Genomic DNA, 21,181 nt, shown 5'->3' with positions numbered 1-21,181 from the left:
ATGAGAGGGTGAGAAACGGAGGCAGCGGAGCTGGGCACACCCAGTGGGATACGGCAGGGGCCTGGGCTGCTGCCCACGCGGTGCTTCCACCAAGCCCCGTCCCAACTCTTCTGCCAGGGAGACTGAGCTCACTGGTGTTCTTTTTGATCAGGGTAAATGGCCAACGCATTCAATTTCACTTGTGATTTAAGCCAAGGATTCATCTCAAGTTCCAGCTCTGGGAGCCCACTCTGATTTTGAGCCCTTCTGGAAAAGACATCAACAGTTAGGTAAGCTAAGTAAGCTGAGAGCTGTCGCAGAAAAACAAAAACTGACTGAGTAAATACGCTCCCCAACGAGGCTTTCCCAGACACCCTGGGATCTTAACAGCAGTGGTCGAGGTCCTACACCACGAGAGATGTAACCCAAACCTGGAGGGCAACACAAAGACAGTTGCTCCCCTGGCTGTTCCCTCTGTTTTTCTTGATGCACCGTTTTGCATCAAATGCATTGGCTGATGCACTTATATAACCCTCCTGTTCTAAAAATATAGTTTAATATGTTTTAAGTTGATGAAAATTTTCCACATGTCCAAAACAGGCAATAAACTATAATTGTCTTCTTTTACTAGACAGAAACTTACTTTGAAATAAAAGATTACTTCATAAAAAGTTATATAGGGGGCTTCCCTGGTGGCGCAGTGGTTGAGAGTCCGCCTGCCGATGCAGGGGACGCGGGTTCGCGCCCCGGTCCGGGAAGATCCCACATGCCGCGGGGCGGCTGGGCCCGTGAGCCATGGCCGCTGGGCCTGCGCGTCCGGAGCCTGTGCTCCGCAACGGGAGAGGCCACAGCAGCGAGGGACCCGCGTACCGCAAAACAAACAAACAAACAAAAACCCCCAGTTATATATATATTACATGAGAAATAGATAATATATAATTACATTTAATGTTATATATTAAATTATTTGTGATAAAATCCAAATTACAAAGATTAGTTTTTTAAATCTCTGTGTTCTGTTTTTAAGAAGGTGTGCCAGAGTAAGAATATTTTGATCACCAAGGAAGAATGCAACCAGCAGAGTGTTTTACCAAGAGACAGAGACCCTGAATGCGCCATCACAGCGACATGAGGCTCGCTCAGTGGAGGTGACCACAGGCCTGCAGACAATCACAAAGGGCAACAAGAACTGAAAACATGACCAAGAGGACGACACATTTTCTGTTCTTAATGCTCGTGGCCACTATTGCTAATAAGTCAATAGGAGGAGAAACAAGGTGAAGATGTGATGAACAAGGAAAGGTCTGACACTAGATTTCTTGCCTATCACCTATTAGGTAAAAGGAAAGGACATAGTTCATGTGGTTTTTAATAACCCAGTTTTAAAAAGAATTTTCAGAATAATCATTTAAGTTTCTAAGACTAGATGTTCCATCTGGTTTATGTGTAGAGGAAGCTCCACCAGCAAACAAGCATTTGCCAGAAACACCAGAGCAGGACAGGAATCCGACTTCACCGATACTCGTTAACTTCTTACACACACTTTGGACCCTAGACGCATGGTTTCAGACACCAGATAAAAGTCAGGGGAAAGAGAGGAGTGGTCTGAATGTGCTGTCCTTTGAAATATCCAGATGACCTGACAAAGCATTTCCTTCTTTTGGACACTTGGCACGTTGAGTGGGATAGTTGTTTTGCCCTAATCATCACTTAAAACCATCATGCCCTTGGGCTTCCCTGGTGGCGCAGTGGTTGAGAGTCCACCTGCCGATGCAGGGGACACGGGTTCGTGCCCCGGTCCAGGAAGATCCCACCCACATGCCGCGGAGCGGCTGGGCCCGTGAGCCATGGCCGCTGAGCCTGCGCGTCTGGAGCCTGTGCTCCGCAACGGGAGAGGCCGCAACAGTGAGAGGCCCGCGTACTGCAAAAAACAAAACAAAACAAAAACAAAACAAAACAAAACCCCATCATGCCCCTGTGATGCTTCTCTTTGCTAAAAGGGAATCCAGTGGAGGGCATGACACTGGCCACAAATTCAGGGACAGCACTGCACAGCGTGTGCGCCGCAGCAGGCCCGTGGGATCAGACCACCTGGGTGTCAGCACTGGTTCTGTTTCACATGGTATAATCTTGAGCAGGTGGTCCAACCTGTCCAGGTCTCGGTTCTTGCACCTGTGATGTACATAGTAGGGTTGCTATGTGGATTACAAAAGATAATCCAAATAAAGTACAAGCATCTGGTTAAGAATGTGATAAATGACAGCTGTGTTCGTTATTGTTACTCTAATTAATAATATTATTATTCCCCACGTGTTTAACCAATTGCCAAGTTCAATTAAAACAGCTCTGCTGCCTCTCCAACCGTGGTTTAGTGCTTCAGGTAAAGATATATATTCTTTCTCCAGCTCTCAGGATTAACGAATTCCGGAAAGACAGCCAATGAGGAAGCCCCCTAGGCAACTGTTTGCCTTTTACTCAAATACATTAATGTATTACCAATTTTATTTCTCTCATCTTTTTAGCTTGAAGAATTAAAAAAATTAATTTTTTATTCAACTAATCCAGGTTTATTATACAAAATGAAGATATACACACAGAAAACACTTCCCCATAATCTCATTACCCAATGATATGTAACACTGACCTTTTTATACTTTTCTCTATGTGCACATACATGTACACATAAATGTGTTTCTTTTAGAATAAATGGAATCATTCTGAACAGACTGGACTGTAGCATCCATGTTTGAATAATTTATCAGATCTGTAATATAATGAAAGGCTCCATACTATTTTGTGTGTGGGGATATCATAATTTTCTAAATCATAAAAACCACAAAAAAACCAAATCAATCTTTTATTTCACTTTAAGCTCATTTCCAGTTTTATAATTCTAAAGGATGTGATAAACAAATGTCCATACATTCTTGCACAACCTTCCCATTTATTTTCTCAGGAATGAAATGGCAATGGGAGAGGTGTCTGATCTATATAGCCAAACTGTCCTCCAAAAGGTAGTATTTTCCCACCAGCGAAGTATGAGGAAGTTTATAATACTGGATATTTTCATGATATAAATTTTTGCCAATCTGATGAATAAATTATGTTCCCTTTGATTTGATTGCTAAATGAGGTTGAATACTTTTCACATGTTTATAGGTCATTTGACTTCTTTTTTTGTGAAATGCCATTTCAGGCCCTTTAATATGATATTTTAATTAAAATGTTATTTTAAAGACAGAAGTGGTGGTTTTAGAGTGTGATCTGGGGACTCATGAGAGCTTTTCAAAGGTTAAATTGGTTTTCAGTATAACATTAAGACATGATTTACCTTTTCTACTCTCATTCTCTCACAAGTGTACAGACTTTTCCACAGGTTTCATGACATGGGATAGTACCATAGGCTGAATACAGAAGCAGGATTTATTATTGTCTTTTAAATGAATCAATAACTACATATTTAAATTTTTTTCTCAGTTCTAATTTTGAATGTGGTAAATACTGACAGATGTAACTCATTTAAACAAAAGCCCTTTGGAGTCCTCAATAATTTTTCAGAGTGTAATGGAGTCCTGAGACTAGAAACTTTTAGAACAAATGATCTATCATATAGGAAAAAAGTTGTAACAGTATGGCATTTGTCTTATAAATTTACTGATGGTGGGTATTGCTTTTGGTCTTATGGAGGTTTTACACTTTTATATAGAAAATTTACCAACTTTCCCCCTATTTTCTGATTTTGTTGACATACTTCAAAGACTCCCTATCTCATGGGTATTAATAGTAGTATTAAAATCCTGCTAATCCTTTGGCCAACAGATCAAACAGCAGTTCCTCAGAGAATCCCTTTATTAAACCCTCAGACTAGATTAGATTTCATGGTTATATACACTCAGACGTCCAGTAATGTTCTGTCATAATACTTATCAAAATGGTAATGAAAGTTATTCGTATATTTTGTTTAGTAATCCAATACTGTCACTCCATGTGCACTGGGGCTGTTCTGCTCATCACCAGAGCCGAATACCTAAAGGACACCTTTCCCCAGCAGAGGTTTAATGAATATCTGAATGAATGAATGTAAGAAGCACATTTGTCAAAGCAAACAAATTAACTTACATATTTCTATTCTCTTGTGTAATACTGTGATGTCTTTTAATATTATTACCACCGTGGTATTTCCTTCTCCAAATATTTGTTAACTTACATTTTAGCCAGCGAGACACACATTATTAAACAACAGACTGCAGAACTACTTATTAATTTCCACTGCAGTAGAAGCTATGAAGGAGATGCTCTCAGGGCACATAAAGTGGGACCTCAGCTGGTCTGGGGTCAGGAAACACCTCCTTAAAGGAGTGCTTTTTTTCAGCTACTATCTGAAGCAGTCGTAGGAAGAGCTAAGTTGGGTTTGGGCATCAGGGCTGGTGTGCCGCTGAAATGGGATGAATTTTATACAGAAGAAACTGCATTTGCAAGGTATGAGGGAGAAATATGCATGTGTTCAGGGACCAACGTCAAAAATTAAGGAGTAGAATGATGCTCTTAAGATGAGGCTGCTGAGGCAAGACAACAGAGGGTGTCATGAATCTTCAGTATTTTGGCCTTTGTCTTAGGGTAATGGGAGCCCCTTATACTGATTTAAAAGGGGAGTGATCTGATTAGATTGGTGCTGATCTCTTACTGTAGGAAATAAATATTACTTACATGGTTTGTTTTGTTAATTATTTCAGCCCAGAACAAAGTCCCTCATACACACCTAGACTCCAGCAAACAGTATTACTTTTGTATCACTAAGTAAAAATTCATTTTAACTCACTGGTCCTAGAGATTCCCAAAGAATAAAAAATAAAGAAGGTTATTGTAAAACACCAAACAGAAAGCCCAAAAGAAATGTGTAATCACAGGAGTAAACGATTGTCGTTTTTTAAGTGCCTGCAGTATTCATTTGGCATCGGCAGGTGGCGCCAGGCGTCACGTTACTGCCATAGCTAACAGGAGCAGAGATGAGTTACTTAAATCTCTGCTGAGTCAAGGAGGAATTATGTCAGCTTCCAAACACGCTATTTATATTCATGCATCATGTGACCCGGCTCAAATATCTCATCTCGGGCTTACTTCTTCCACTCACACAATACAGTTCTCTCATTACTAAGTTTGTTTACACCTGAAAAAATTTAATAGGATTTATAACATCAAAAGCTTTCTTTTAAAAGTGTTTTTACAGTCTCCTCTCTTCCATCAACAGATACAGCGCTCTGCATATTTCCAAGCAGACAGTATTTTTATTTCTCACTGGACAGAGGCCAAAGTTTCCTAACACAGTGTATACAGAGGAATGTCAGGTAACCGTCTTCTATCTCAGAAGATACTGCTTTAATATTCTTTCTAAATACTTACACATATGATAAAGCAACAAGCTTAGAGGAACACTCTTTGCTTACATATGAGATGGAGGGCTTACTCGATCTCCAAAATTTTCCAACACAAAAAACACACAAAGTCCGCCTGCCGATGCAGGCAATATGGGTTCGTGCCCCGGTCCGGGAAGATCCCACATGCCGCGAAGCAGCTGGGCCCGTGAGCCATGGCCACTGAGCCTGCGCGTCCAGAGCCTGTGCTCCGCAACGGGAGAGGCCACAACAGTGAGAGGCCCGCGTACCGCAAAAAAAAAAAAAAAAAAAAAAAACCACAAAAAAGCGCCCCAGTTTCTAAGGAATCAGGGCTGTCATCAAGTTTCCAGGTTCTCTTCCTGGCTGATGCTAGTCATGATCCCTTAAAGTCGGATGATGTGACTCGGATGCGAGGCACCTACCTCCACTCTGCCTTATTGTGCAGGAATGAATTACACTGGTCAGGAAGGTTCGCGTCATGCGACATGGACTCCAGGATTGAAATGATTTGCTTGAAAGTTGGCCGTTTCTGAAGGAGAAAAAATAATCACTTGTTGAGACATAAGAAAGTAGATCTTTAAGAGAAAATCTACAGGTATAGTAATAAGGTCAAGTCACCTTATTACTATATAAAATAAAATAAAATATGATGTAATGTCCCGATTTAGTTATTTTACATCTGTCAGACTGCTCAGGTTTAGGGAACCATACTTCTTATTTTCAATCAGTTATTCATAATAGACTCAGATGTCATTTTTCTATTGTGTGGCCTAAGGTTGGAATGATTATAGTATTTTTCCAGGTAAGGAAAGTACTAACTATAATTCTCTCTTTTGGGTATGATTAAGGACTCCTAAAAGGAATAAATTAAGTCTTTAAAAAAATCTATGCGATAGCACTGCCCTGGTGGCGCAGTGGTTAAGAATCTGCCTGACAGTGCAGGGGACACAGGTTCGAGCCCTGGTCCGGGAATATCCCACATGCCGCGGAGCAACTAAGCCTGTGCGCCACAACTACTGAGCCTGTGCTCTACAGCCCGCAAGCCACAACTACTGAGCCTGTGTGCCACAACTACTGAAGCCCACGCGCCTAGAGCCTGTGCTCTGCAACAAGAGAAGCCACCACAATGAGAAGCTCGCGCATTGCAACGAAGAGTAGCCCTCACTCACCGCAACTAGAGAAAGCCCATGTGCAGCAACGAAGACCCAATGCAGCCAAAAAAAGAAATCTATGTGATAGGAGCTTCCCTGGTGGTGCAGTGGTTAAGAATCCACCTGCCAATGCAGGGGACATAGGTTCGAGCCCTGGTCCAGAGAGATCCCACATGCCGCGGAGCAACTAAGCCTGTGCACCACAACTACTGAGCCTGCGCTCTAGAGCCCATGAGCCACAACTACTGAAGCCCACACGCCTAGAGCCTGTGCTCTGCAACGAGAAGCCACCACAATGAGAAGCCTGCACACCGCAAGTAGCCTCCCACTCAATGCAACTAGAGAAAACCCACGTGCAGAAATGAAGACCCAACACAGCCAAAAATAAACAAATAAATAAATAAATTTATTTAAAAAAATATGTGATAAAGCAAGTATAGTAAAAGTTAACAGTAGAGTCTGGGCGATGGTTATACCAGTGTTTACTGCAAAATTCTTTCAACTTTTCCATATGTTTGAAAATTTTTATAATAAAACGTTGGGGGAAATCTACTTATTAATCTAGCAGAACTTATAAAATTTCCTCAACCAGTTGCTCAGAGAAAAATTCCCCAATTTTAAAGCCATCATAACTTCACTGTTTTCAATGTTTATTCCACATTAAAACTAGTTTTGATGCTGGGAAACTCTCAGGTACTGTTTACTAGAAATTGAAAAAGGAGTGGTTAGATGTATTTCTTTAGCTAGCAAAAACTACCCTAGTCTATCTCTTTAGACTCTAGCCAAGACTGAGACAAAAGGTTTAAACAAAAATGGAGAAAGATAATAAAAGGATGATGTACATTCTCTCTTCATCACACCTCATAATTATACCATTTCTGAACAAATTACCGTTGCAGCAATTAAAACATGCATTTTAATTTAGGAGCACAAAAACAAGAAGGAAGAATGTTGAGGTGGCTTGCTCTCAGGACTTGAGTGCTTCCTACATTAAGAAAAGCAATTTTTCTTAGGAATATAAAACTGGGATATTTATTCTGAGTTCTCCCATTATTGTTCCCTTTCAAGGGTGTGTGGGTGTATGTGTGGGTGTGTGTGTTTTAAAAGAGGGCGTAAGTAGCTAAATGTCACTGATTGTACATTAAGCCTTGTAATAAGCAAAGAGAAAAGTGCCTTAAGTAGGAAATTTGAAAAAATTCTGTTTGTCTTCTTTGAATTTGTTCCCATTTTAATTTCTCCCACCACGTGTCAAGGTTGCAAAAGGAAAAATGTTTTAATTGTTTGTACAGGAACTAATTATATAATAAATATAGGATTTTCATTTTTCATGGAAAAGCAGCAGGAGGAACCGACAAATTTTCAAAGAATAATATTGTTCCCTACACTTAATCATTCTTGAGATAAGGTAAAACTTTTTGTAATTGGATGGCAAGTATCCCTGAAAAAATCTTAATTTTATAGTTAGAATACACTCTCAGATGGAAATTATCAAAGTGAACATTTAGAAGGTAGCAACAATGTAGAATTTTGTGTTAATATTTAATGAGTATTCTGGTTACAGAATACAGCATTTGGTCTAGGATCTTCCTCCCAAGCGGTTTAAGTTCCTTTTATGTATTACGTAGGCTTTGCTTACTTAAAAAGGCACAACCAGAACAATTTATTAAGCATCTGTATACATTATTTGTTATTTTTGTTTTATATATAAGGAAGATCAGTCTCAGAAAAGTATGAATTGCCCAGTATCACATAGGAAGCAAGTTACAGAATCAGGGTCTATGCTCTTAAACACTTCAAAATGTTTTATCACATGACGGTAAGACATTATTTCCTATCAAACTCAGGGCTTTAACTATTATTTTTTTCTCCTTTAGAAATATCATTTGAGAACTTGAACCAATACCCACCTTTACGTCCTTCTTTTCTTCAAAAAAAATTTTTTTGAACACCTGGTGGAAGCCACTGGAATGATCTAACATTTATTTACCTAATAGCAGCTTTCTCTTGTATACATTTCTACCTCCTCATTGCAAAATAACGTATTTCTATAGGTGAGCTGAATATTTTAATCTATGTGTTAATACTCTAGAGTCTAAGGACTGAAAAAAAAAGAAATAAAAAATATTTTAACCAACTATTGCTCTATCTTTGGGCATAGAACTGGCACCAACTTCTGGTTGAACTGCTATATACTTCTAGCCAGAGGACTAAAATGTGCCTCTCAGGGAAATAAACCTTGGTCTGGCCACTTGAGTCAACAAAAAATTGTGCATCTACTTACTACATTTACGGAAGATGCTATAGGGAAACAAAGAAAAGCTAGCTCTATTCCCTCATGGAGCCTGTAATCCATTTAGGAAGAAAAGATACTTTTAAAAATGCAGGGCTTCCCTGGTGGCACAGTGGTTGAGAATCCGCCTGCTGATGCAGGGGACACAGGTTTGTGCCCCGGTCCGGGAAGATCCCACATGCCGCAGAGCGGCTAGGCCCGTGAGCCATGGCTGCTGAGCCTGCGCGTCCGGAGCCTGTGCTCCGCGACTGGAGAGGCCACAACAGTGAGAGGCCCGCGTACCGCAAAAAAAAAAAAAAAAAAAAAAAAAAAGCAACAGCACAAGATAAGGCAGTAGCCCAGACTATGGTTTTGGAAAAGAAGTAGTTAGTATGGACGGGGGTAAACAGAATAACCAGGGAAGGCTTGATGATGAAGTAATCAGGGGAGAAAAGAAAAGAAGGAAAAGAACATGTTCAGGGAATAAAGGTGTTAAGGTGTGTCTAGAGGAGAGCAATGAGAGAGTTAGAAATGTGAGCTGGATGAATAATCAAATCAAATATAGAGGGAATATATTATTTGTATCAGAATAAAATGCCATGAATTTAGGAAATAAAATTGATCTCAAACATTCTTCATACTTCACGGGGCTAGAACACAAGATTCCTCTGACCCTAAAAAAGGGTCAGCTTACTACATGTTAAATAGAGACATGCCAGCTTCATGGCATCAACTCTGGACCTAATGTCCTTGTTGTGTAGGTGTTTACACTTATCATTTAATTAATACACCATAAATGTATATTCTTAGAATTTTAATTAACATAGTACAGAGTTTCTGATTAAGAAACTCAAAACCTGCTTTGCATACTGAAATATAATTAAAATTACAGAGATCTAGTTGCATTCATCTAATTCAGCACACATAACTTCAGGTGAAATTTCTACTTGAGTAGCAGTGAGAAAAATACTACAAAAATTACCAACTGGGCCACAGCGGACATATAAGTGGTAGAGTATGAAAAGGGCAGTATTTTAATAGTATAAAATAAATGTGCTACAGAAAGCTTGCAAAGAGCCACTTACAGTTTCCACTGGATTAGTTGCAAAGTGCAGGCATTTCTCTTAATGCTTAAAAATCCCCATATTCTAAAAAATCACACACTAAAATAAGGCCTACACAGGAGCAGGACAGACCATTCAAAACCTATCAACTTTGTCATAAAAAAACTAATGAAACAATAATAAACCTAAATAAAAATACTAACAGTTTGAAAACTGTTAAATTCCTTAATAAAAAACAATACTAAGTAAATATAGGACTCTTTAAAAAAGGGTGAGGGTAGTTTGATGAACAGGAATGAAAGCAGATGGAGGCTGCTGGTTCACCAGGCCAAAGGTGAAACGCACAAGGCTGGGGAGAACCAGCAACAAACTCTTCCAAGACAAAGCACCGCTCATCCCAGCCAACAGGGAGCACGTGGGGCAGAGGGACCTCTCGGGTCCATGTCTCTTGCTGTGCTCCTGGCTGCACTACTGTGCCTGGTGTTCAGCTGTTCTCACTTGTGGTGTGGAACAGTGTGCTGAAAACCACTACTCATGATTCAACATGAATTCTGCGTGATACTAACACAATCCCCATACTCACCAAGTGTTATGAGTTACTCCCACTAGACAAAACGCAGGTTTCCGTATTGGTGAATTCAATCAACCCAAGTTCGAACAGGCTATTGAACCCGAGGATGGTCGGGGGGTTCCTGACTCAACTACGCCATTTGATATACGGGACTTGAGCATCCGTGGATTCCACTGGGGTCCTGGAACCAACTATACCCCCCACCCCCCACCCCATACCGAGGAATTGCTGTATATGTTATCATCATTCATTCTTCTTGGGGGTCATACAGGAACTGTGTTTAAATTAAGGGAGAAATTCCATTCTTAAGTCTTTCTTTTTAGATCTCTATTTAAAAGGTCAGTTTGTAATACACCTATTTCCATGAAAAACCGGACAAATTTGAACTATAAAATTTTAGTTCCTTTCTTGAGTGTATCTCTTTTATTATTATTATTTTAATTAATTAACGAATTATTTTTTGGGCTGCATTGGGTCTTTGTTGCTGCGTGCGGGCTTTCTCTAGATGCAGTGAGTGGGGGCTACTCTTCGTTGCGGTGCACGGGCTTCTCATTGCGGCTTCTCTCATTGCAGAGCACGGGTTCTAGGCACACGGGTTTCAGTAGTTGTGGCATGTGGGCTCAGTAGTTGTGGCTCGCAAGCTCTAGAGTGCAGCCTCAGTAGCTGTGGCGCAAGGGCTTAGTTGCTCTGCAGCATGTGGGATCTTCTTGGACCACGGCTTGAACCCGTGTCCCCTGCATTTGCAGGCGGATTCTTAACCACTGCACCACCAGGGAAGCCCCCTATTATTATTATTTTTTTAATATTTATTTATTTTTGGCTACACCGGGTCTTGGTTGCGGCACGAGGGATCTTTGTTCCAGCATGTAGGATCCTTAGTTGCGGCACTGCGGACTCTTAGTTGCAGCACACATGCGAGATCTAGTTCCCCGACCAGGGGTCAAACCCCGGCACCCTGCATTGGGCACGCAGTGTCTTACCCAATGGACTACCAGGGAAGTCCCTTGAGTGTATCTCTCTTATTCCAATATTTAATCTGTGAGGATCTTTTTTATTTTTTATCTTTTTATTATGGAAAATTCCAAACATATGAGAAAGTAGAGAGAACAATATAATGACCCTCCATATACCTATCACTTCAAAAGTTATCATGGATGACGGTATTTAACCTATACCGTCATCCATTTCCCTTCACTTTATTTTGAAGCAAATCCAAGACTCGCCTATCATTTTACCTATAAACATTTCTGTATGTATGTAAGAGTCTTTTAAACAGATCTTTGTGGGGAAAGGAAATGAGCCATTCATGCTCGAATGGGATAACCACATGAAAGCCTTAATTTTTGGAATTTCTCCAACTCTATTGTGATAGCTTAAAAAACATCACTGAAACTCCACAGGGAGTGCGTATCAAGATTCTCTAGAAGTGCTACCTTTGCCTGGTGTTTGGCTAGAAAGGCAATATGGTGTAGTGGTTAAGCACAGGGACTCATGTCAGCTGGCTTGGCTTCATCCTCCAGCTCCACCACTTACTAGCTGTGTGGTCTTGAGAGCTCACTAATTAACCTCTGTGTTCATGTGTAAAAGGAGGATAATAACACTACCTCGTTCACAGAGATATTCTGAGGAATAAATGAGTTAACATACACAAAGTGCTTGGAACAGTTCCTGGCTTACAGTAAGCACTGTGTGCTAGCATCTGTATAACATGAAGGTGCAACAGTTACTATTAAAGATTAAAAACAAGGTAACAAAATTCTTTTTTATTGACTCAAGAATGCCAGAGTGCTGTAAGAAAGACCCAGTAATGACTTCTAGGGATCAAGACAAGTGGATGTCAACAGAAAGCCTTCACAGTCAATCTGGGGCTCGGAAGAACAGCAACCCAGCTTTGCTTTGTAATGAATTTTATTACCCCAAGTTTTAAAAAGTCAAAGCCCAACAAACAAGTGAAATTTCAGAACAACAACAACAACAACAACAAAATATATGTGTGTGTGTGTGTGTGTGTGTGTGTGTGTGTGTGTACCTTGGCATCAGCTTCCCAACACTGATGTAACAGTTCAGCAAAACTCTTGGGGCAACTGCTTGGAATGGTTAATCTCTGTAACAGGGAAAGAAAAAATAAATCAAACTGAAACAAAACAAAACAGAAGGATTTTCTCACTAAAGGAAGGAAATTCTAATTGAAAGGTATAAAAGAGTTAATTTAGTAGCATAAACAAGACATAAAATTTAAAACTTGCATTGATTAATATGTGACTGGCGAGAATTTACATTTAGGTTCATAGCATCTAATCTCTAAAGACACTTTACCGTTTTCCTCCAAAGAGGAATCACAGTGGGTGAAGAAATAGGGTTCAGCACAAGTGCAACAAAACATAGAATCAAGTCTAAAAGAAACCAGTACGAGAGGGGCAAGTTGGAACTTAAATACTAAATCTAAACCACACATCTATCACTGTATTTTTATAGGCAACTATGAGGTATGCAAACAGGCCAGGTAACTAGGAAAACAGTTCAGCTTTGGCAATAGGTGTACAACTTCTGAAAACATCTTGAGCACAGAGATAACTTTAAAGAAGTGTACATTCTCTCAGCAGCAAATGAGACATTCTGAATGGATGACTCATTATGGCTTAGTTTTGGTCAAATGCATAAACTATAAGGACTTGATAGAACAAAGATTATAATGTGAGGATTAGTCTTGTTCTAACATTGTACAGCAGTGGTTCTCAAAGGACATGTAATGCCCCCAGGGGCAGTTTACAGATCTACAGAGACATTTTTGTTTTAAAGTCTGGAGGGTTGCACCTGGAGCAGGTCAAGAATGCTGGCCATCTTTCGATATATAGTAAAGCCCTGATTAAAATTCTCCTGCATTCCACCAAACTTCAAATGCCCCGTGTGCATTCATGTGAGTAAAACAAGAAAACAATGAGGCTTATAATTTTCTGAGCCTTAGAATCTGATTTATAAATAGACTATTTTAAAAAATATTTTAAAAATACACCGAACATTCTATGAATGCAACTACTAAATAAAATAAATCAAGGGCAGATTGATTTTTGCATTATTCATAACCTTACCAAGATTTTGGGAAAATGTTGCCTACAACAGTGTTGCTCATGGTACTGGAATCATTAATACAACCCATTTCTACTCTGCATTTGTAGCTGTTGAATTCTATTTATCCATAGGTGGAAGTATCTAAAACTTCCATTATCACCTCTACTGTTGTTATGCCTGAGCATTTATACATTGCAATACATATTTACTTCTTCCTTATATTACATTTAGAGCATCATGTTGACTTAAAATACAATGTTGTACTACCTCTGAATTTCATTTCAGGGAAGAAGATGAAGCATTAACATAGTTGTTATAAAGAGAGCATTGGATGTGATAGAGCTGAGAACCTCTGTACTAAGAAGATTTATTTTACAGTATTTTTTATCGAGAAGTTTTGCAAATAAAAAACTGAAAACAACTTAGTTGGATTTGGGGGAGGCTATGTATAAAACTATAAAAACAGTTGCCTTGGCAAGAAAACAACCTATATTTGGAATAAAAATAAAAATAAACCAAAATAAATAAAACTTTAAAGCAAAGTAAAAAAACAAACAAACAACTCTCCAACTTAGAGGCTACACTAAGCATTTTTAAACTTCTGGTCTTGTGATTTCACAGAATAGAGCAAGATGTAGTAAATGGTACTATTATTTTACTGTAATGCAAACTGGGAACCTTTTGATGACGGTCAAGAGGAAAATCATGTGTTTACTTAAAAAAAAAAAGTAAGATGGTTGGGGATGGCAACTAATAAAAACAGACAGTGACTGCAATTATGTGACTGAATGCACTCCATGTGTGATGAAAAATAAGTTTTCATAAAAGGTAACATTTTCAACATAACTTTAGCACAACATTTTCCTAAGAACTGAAATGTGAACTGGCTGAATATGGATGTTGATCTTTTCTTACTGACAAACTTTTTAGATACCACATGTAAGACATTATAAAAGGAGACATAATTATTTTAAATTATCTGAGATGGTCAAATATCAGTTAAATCTAGACTCAGACACTTCATGTAACGGACTATTTTGGTACACTAAAAAGTACTTTAAAAGAGAATCTAAAATATTTAAGTCCTGATTATGTAACTGTGGGCATTCCTAATTCATTGAAACATCCTGAAATAACCAGATATTAGCACCAGGTTTGCAACACTACTTAAAACTTAAATATTTTAAGATAAAACAGTTTCAAATTTAAAATTAAAATATTTCCTAATCACTAAATTAGGCATGATATTTTAAAAAAAGATCCTATTCTTTTTTGCACCATTTTCAACATAAGATGCAATAATTATTTTTTAAGTCAAGTTCATTATCTTTTTTTAAAGTGTAGTCAAGAACAATGGATTAAGTTTTTGAGGATTTCTATGTTAACAAAGAATAGTAATTTTGCTACTTAGAATAAAACACATTTAAGCATTTATAAAGATAGAAATTATAATGCCAGAACATTCTGAATGACTACTAATTGAGTTTTATGGAAATCACAAAGGCAGATAGACATATCTGTAAGATTTTAAAAATGTATTAGTAATACCCTCTTAATTTCATGCTTCCTATGAGTTCACTGTTTGCTTTGTAAAGTTTAACAGTGCTTTATGGATTCTAGTTTCAATAGGATTTAATAATAGGAAAAATGATTGTTTGAAGACCTTATTTCATTATTAAGGCTTTGGAATCAAAGGTCTTCAGATATAATTTTTAGAAAGTATCGATCTTCCTATAGATGCAAAAAGCAATCCTAAATGGTGAAACCAAATAAGGTCTAGAGTCTGGTTAACAGTAATGTATCAGTGTCAATTTTCTGGTTTTGATACTACACTATACCTATGTCTCACCAGTGGGGGAAGCAGGGTGAAGGGTACACAGAATTCTTTGTAATATTTTTGCAGCTTCCTGTGAGTCTAGGATGACTAGCATTCTAGTGTGACTAGCTCACATTTAAAATGTCTCTCTGACAGTTTAAACATGTCATCCTTTATTTCAATGAGGCCTCTTAAAAAAAACTATAGCTTTCTCTTTTCAACTCAATAGCCCAAGGTATTCCAGAGTAAAAATAACTAAAATAAAATAACTGGAATTTGAAGAGATTTTTATAAATTATATTTAAGTCAAAGTCTCAATTTTATTATAAAATAAAATAAATCCTTGGGAATTATTTTAATGCTATCTCAACAGAATTTGTTTTGGTAATAAGTGCCTCCATTTATGAGGTAGAATGAAGACATTTTCTTGAATGATGACAATGGAAACTACATTTGAACTTAATTTCCATATTCTGATAAATGAAATAAATATGCAGAATGAGAACAGACAAACCAATATCCTTGTAATACCCAATTTTCATTAGGTTCGTTAGAAAGTTGAGAAAAATTATTTCACCGTGTGGGTTTCTTTCAAATGACTATTTCATTTAATAACTATAGTATGCGAGGCATTTGAAGAGTCTCCATCTGTTATTAGCTGATCATGAGATCACACCATGGACACTCTACTTTAGGGGATTCCTGGGGAGAAAGGGGGAGATGGCCTCCTCATGTAGCCTGCTGAGGAGATTCTGAAGGTTATTTATGGGGGACTCTCAACCCTCAAGTCAGCTACTCAAAGGCAGCTTCTAAATTCATTTTTCTCTTTGTTTTTAAAGTGCTTTAGATTCACACCTTTTCTGCCCTCCTTTAAATGAAATATTTAAAAATATTAACTACTCTGTCTTACACATATTTGGAGGGTCCAGTCAGCTTTTTAAAAAAATTTCCTCCTAGTTTATCTTGAAATGATACAGAGGGAAACAATGACATTGAGCGTTCTGCTCCAAAGTCAACAGAAGGTCAATAATCTTCTTCACTCTATTTGTCAACCCAGAACTACACGTCTAATCATCTCACTGGCAAAAGAAACTGAACAGAGTCAAGTGGGTTCTCATACCATGAGATAATCAGTTACCCTGTGTGTGAGGTCTGATTTAATAGCACACCAGGAATAACCATCCCATTTAATTAAAACAGAACAGCCTCTGTGAAACAATGAGTAAGACACATTCTTGAATATAACATCTTTCTATTTTTCTTAAATTGGCAGCTCTCTCCCATCAAGTTCAGCTATCATGAACATTTCATCCATTCTCAATGGCTCAGGAGGACAAATTAATAAGATAACCATGAATTATGTGATCTAAAATATGGAAACTTGGTTTCTCTCAGTCAATAGCAGCTTTTTGATTGATCTAGTTTGCTCCTGCACTCACGCGGGGAGCAGATCAATCTAATTCTTTTAAAGCGTTAAAAAGGGAATATTGCTACATATTCACCGTTTTGCAAATTATTTTACCCTAAGGCTGCACCCTTCCCTTTTGTGAAGGGCACAGATAAGATGTGGAAATGAAGAAGTTTTGTGAAATAAAGTTGTTTTGCAGCGTTGCAAAGACAACTGCGTGCTTCCATTACTTGATCTAACTTCTCATAATACCTTGATAATGGATGCTTCATCCTTATGCTGAGAATTTCCATGGCTGTGCGTTTCAGTCACAATTTTAAACCTTTCAAAATGTATTTGCTGTCTTTGATATGAATGTACCATGTCCTCTGATGTTGGCTCATAGGTCCAACTAACGGAAAGCCTCAATTTGTGGGAAGAAGAAAAGCGAGGCTGGGGACACAGCACAAACGGTGTTTACGCCACTGAAGTTCTTTTGAAATGGAAAGGCTCTGCATGAAGAAGGGAACAGTTATGCCACTGCCTCGCCAATTCCAGTGAGGAGCTCATCTTCAATGTAGTGTTCAACGTAGGTGGCAAAACTGTAATTTTTCCCTTTTTTGAAACTATTTTTTCTTCTTTTATTTTTGAAATTCTCATCTAAGCGACAGTTTCTTGTACTATAGTGACTCCTGCTGGGAGAGGTAAGTTGAAGTAGCTGAAGGTCTCTTACAGATATATCAACTCCCGGACAGTAAAAAAGATGTCCTAAACGCAGGAGATGGAGTTAAAACTGTTCCCCTACCTTGGACGCAATGGCTTCTTTCATCACTAAGAACAAACCCCTAGGTTTTACAATTGAGACTGAGAAACTAGTACAGTACTTGTACAATTTTTGATCTACAGCATCACGACGTGAAGCTGCAACAATTAGATGTAAAGGGTCCATTCATGAGGAATAACATCACTTTGACCCTTTGTGTTAGCTCCTACTGCTAATCTTTCCATAAGCGTGAACTTACTTTCAATTTGAAGAAGATGAAAAAGTCTTTTGCAAAACCCCAATACTGTTTTCTGATCTATGTACCTGAATGGAGAATCGCAGTCTTACCTCGTTTTTTTCCACTACAAGCCAAGCTACTTGTAATCCTTCCAGACCTTTAAAGGGGGCCTCCCTTGTTAGCATCTCCCAGAGAACCTGGAACAAAAAGAAAATGGAATTTTTATTCTTGTACTTCATATTTTTGGTATATTACTGAAACTTTAACATTTAACTGTATCCAGTTACCAGGCACAACCAACTCCATCTGTAGAAACTTGGGCAAAATGTATATATTCAGGCAGAGGACTTCTTCCATATATTTTATATATATATATACATATTTTAGTTGTTCTTGTTGCTGTTCTTTTTTCATATTAAAAACAAAATATCTGGTTTAGGAATTAGAATATCTAGAGCCAGGCTTAAAAGTTTATGAAACCAGTGGGCCTCAGTGATTTAACTTCGTCTTGTAAATTAACAGAATTCTCATGTATCACCACAAACTAGATTTTATATTTTGTTGGTCAAAACTGTTTGCACCTTCAATCTCTGATAAATTGCTCTATAAGATAATAACTGGGAATTCAACCATATTTTCAAAGGTTCAATAATGGTCTCATAAAAAAAAAAAAATATCGAGTGCCAAATTCAAATCACTGGCTAAACCACTTACTCCACAATGGTAGGTACTCGCCAAACTGTAACATTTAGATTTTGTGCTTTGGAGGAATCTCTCTCAAAATGAGTCCGTCTAAGGGATTCATTTTCCTCCACCTACCACATAATTTATTATATTATATTCTAAAATGTAATAAACGCCTTATATATATACATATATATAGGCTGTGTATGTGTGCGTGTTCATGCGTGTGCAAATTTATGTTTGTGTTATCTCTCTGCAATCCTTGAGGTTAGCAGGATTAATAAATCTGTACTGGAATGCCCAAACAAAGCAAACTGATGCTGGAAATGCTGAAAACAGCCAATGATTTTGTATTCTCTTTAAACTCTGAGTAATGGAGATTTTTACATTCAGTTTCTTTCTCTATTTATACAAAGGAGTATTAAGATTTGAATCTACCAATACTTTTGTGAAGTGCAAAAACAATTATAATTTTATCAATAATAATCGTAATAATAACAACCACTATCATTTATTGAGTGATTATGTTCCAGTTACTCTGTTAAACCCTTTTGGTATGTTATCATGATTAATCTCAATCCCATCAGAGAGGTATCATTCTCATTGTATAGATGAGGAAACTAAGGCTTAAGGAAGTTAAATAAACTTGCCCAAAGGCACTGAGTTATCAGGTGGCAGAGCTAGAATATGAATTTGCTCTCTCACCCCTGAAGGTCAAGGTCTTGACCACATGTAATTGTAGAGAGGGAAGAGCTACAGTATAAGAGAGAATGCAGCGGGCCCTAGTTTCGGTATGGAGCCACGGCAGAAGTGGCAGAAGCGAATTCAGCACCTCTGATTTACACTTCTGTTGTGCTAAAAACAAAAACCCATTTCTAAATAAGAATGTAGATTGAGGATATATACACTGTTCAAGGGAATCCAATATCCACTATTTCCTCAGCCAGCGCTCGGTCTTATTGGAGCCATAACACGTTAAATGAATTCTGGCTAATACGAAGATAATTAGCAGCAAAATCAGGGAAACTGGCAGATGCTGCTCTAGCAGGAGGAAAAGAAATTCACTGAAACCTCTTTGGGCTTTTAATCAAGTGTGTCAGGTACTTCTTTAGAAGAGCTACTGAATAATTCTATTTGAGTCACAGAAGTGCTTAGGAGAAGGTAAGGGGCATCCCAGAAGGGGATGATGCCAGCAAACACTGAAAGTAAAGAAAGGGTTCTTCCCTGGTGGCGCAGTGGTTGAGAGTCCGCCTGCCGATACAGGGGACACGGGTTCGTGCCCCGGTCCGGGAAGATCCCACGTGCCGCGGAGCAGCTGGGCCCGTGAGCTATGGCCGCTGAGCCTGCGCGTCCGGAGCCTGTGCTCCGCAACGGGAGAGGCCACAGCAGTGAGAGGCCCGCGTACCGCAAAAAAAAAAAAAAAAAAAAAAAAAAAAAAGAAAGGGTGAGAACTAGAACAGGTGTGTGGTAACCTGACACAGGGCGGCACGGGGGTGGGGTGGGGGACAGAGGCAGCAAGAGGGCTGAGCAGGAAATGAAGCCCCTCAGTTTGTTGCAATTACCACCCTCCCGGTGGTGGGACTGGGGAGGGGAAGGTGTATGAAGGGCAGGTAAGTGAATGGATTTGGCATTCCTAAGGAGAATGGGAAGAATGACTGCCTCAAATACATCTAATGCCCTGGACCCCAAAACGTCTGGATAAGCAGCCTTGCACCCCTCCTTCTGGAGTCCAGCCTGCCTGCACAGTACACTGCACGTGCGCACACATGCACAAAGGCGGCCTGGGTTTTGTGGGGTAAGATGCAGAACCAAGAGCCTGGGGAGTGACACCAGAAAAAGATTGATGTCATTCTTTCTCCCAAAATATTCAGTTGGAAAGTGTCCAAAAATCTAATAAGACCCGAGTTATATTTCTCCGAGGGTTCTAATCCTGGAAAAAATAAGATAGTTTCATTCTACTCCCTCTCTGGGTCTCTAAAGAGCTACCACAGCTGAAGGAGCCACTTGATGGATGTGAAACTGGCAAGAATGGCAGGGACGGTGTTCTTAACCACTGGGTCCTGAAGCCCAAATGAGGTCTTTAGTTTAATTCCAGGATCGGCACATCTCAAGACTTCCTATTATTTATTCACCATTCAGAAATGTATCAAAAAAGTAGTAGGTGGTATGAGACAGGACAACAGCTTTTTCTACTGAACAAAATGACATGTGGCACAAAAAATGTAACTTTGTTGAGGAAGTCACTTAGAGGTCAAAAAGTATATTAAACTATGACTGAAAATATCAGTTATGGAAAATGCAGGCCAAACATTATTGTGATCTTTCACCTTAAAAATATTTTCCAACTCATTTTATATTGAGACATCCCCATGTTTAAACTGGGTTCACAAGGGAAATTTCTATTTTCAGTTTACAGAAGAGAAACTTGGACAAGGCTGTGTACTTTTCCTGCCTTTTCTTTTACAAACAATGGAAAGCCATTACCTGAGCCGGGCTGGTTCTGGAACAGGGCTCAGAGACAAGTGAGGCAGTGACGCTCGCTCTTAAGCTACTCTGTTTTCAAAGCTGGGTTTGGCTGAGAAGCTTCTGAGAAGGTAATCCTTTCTGCATTGTCATTAGGAGAGCTTTGTTTTTAAAGAGTGGCCAGGTCTTGAGTTCTCAGAAGGCTAATTCTTCAATGATTTTGGCTCTCCTGCAAGTCTTTTCTTTTTTGTGGATAATATCCTAAACACTCCTGGTTTAGTCCTTCAAGAGAAGTCACCAGAAGGGGGTAGAAAAAAATCTACTGCCTTATAAA

The 21,181-nt window shown here is 38.9% G+C and overlaps 1 protein-coding gene across 4 annotated transcripts in view; it reads right to left on the bottom strand.

Moving 5' to 3' along the window:
• Nucleotides 1-21,181, bottom strand: part of MAP3K20 (mitogen-activated protein kinase kinase kinase 20) — a 163,881-nt gene that overhangs the window by 49,013 nt on the left and 93,687 nt on the right. For all 4 annotated transcript variants that reach the window (XM_060107432.1, XM_060107430.1, XM_060107431.1 and 1 more), the window contains exons 8-10: nt 17,811-17,897; nt 12,457-12,531; nt 5,795-5,901 (exon numbers count right to left, since the gene is read on the bottom strand). In XM_060107432.1, coding sequence (XP_059963415.1) covers nt 5,795-5,901; nt 12,457-12,531; nt 17,811-17,897 — 269 coding nt within the window. The remainder of the gene's footprint in view (nt 1-5,794; nt 5,902-12,456; nt 12,532-17,810; nt 17,898-21,181) is intronic.

The sequence above is a fragment of the Mesoplodon densirostris genome, chromosome 8 (assembly GCF_025265405.1).
Source record: "Mesoplodon densirostris isolate mMesDen1 chromosome 8, mMesDen1 primary haplotype, whole genome shotgun sequence".
In the NCBI taxonomy this organism is placed as follows: Eukaryota; Metazoa; Chordata; class Mammalia; order Artiodactyla; family Ziphiidae; genus Mesoplodon; species Mesoplodon densirostris.
The sequence above is the reverse complement of the archived record's forward strand: the minus strand, read 5'-3'. Positions and strand labels throughout refer to the sequence as shown.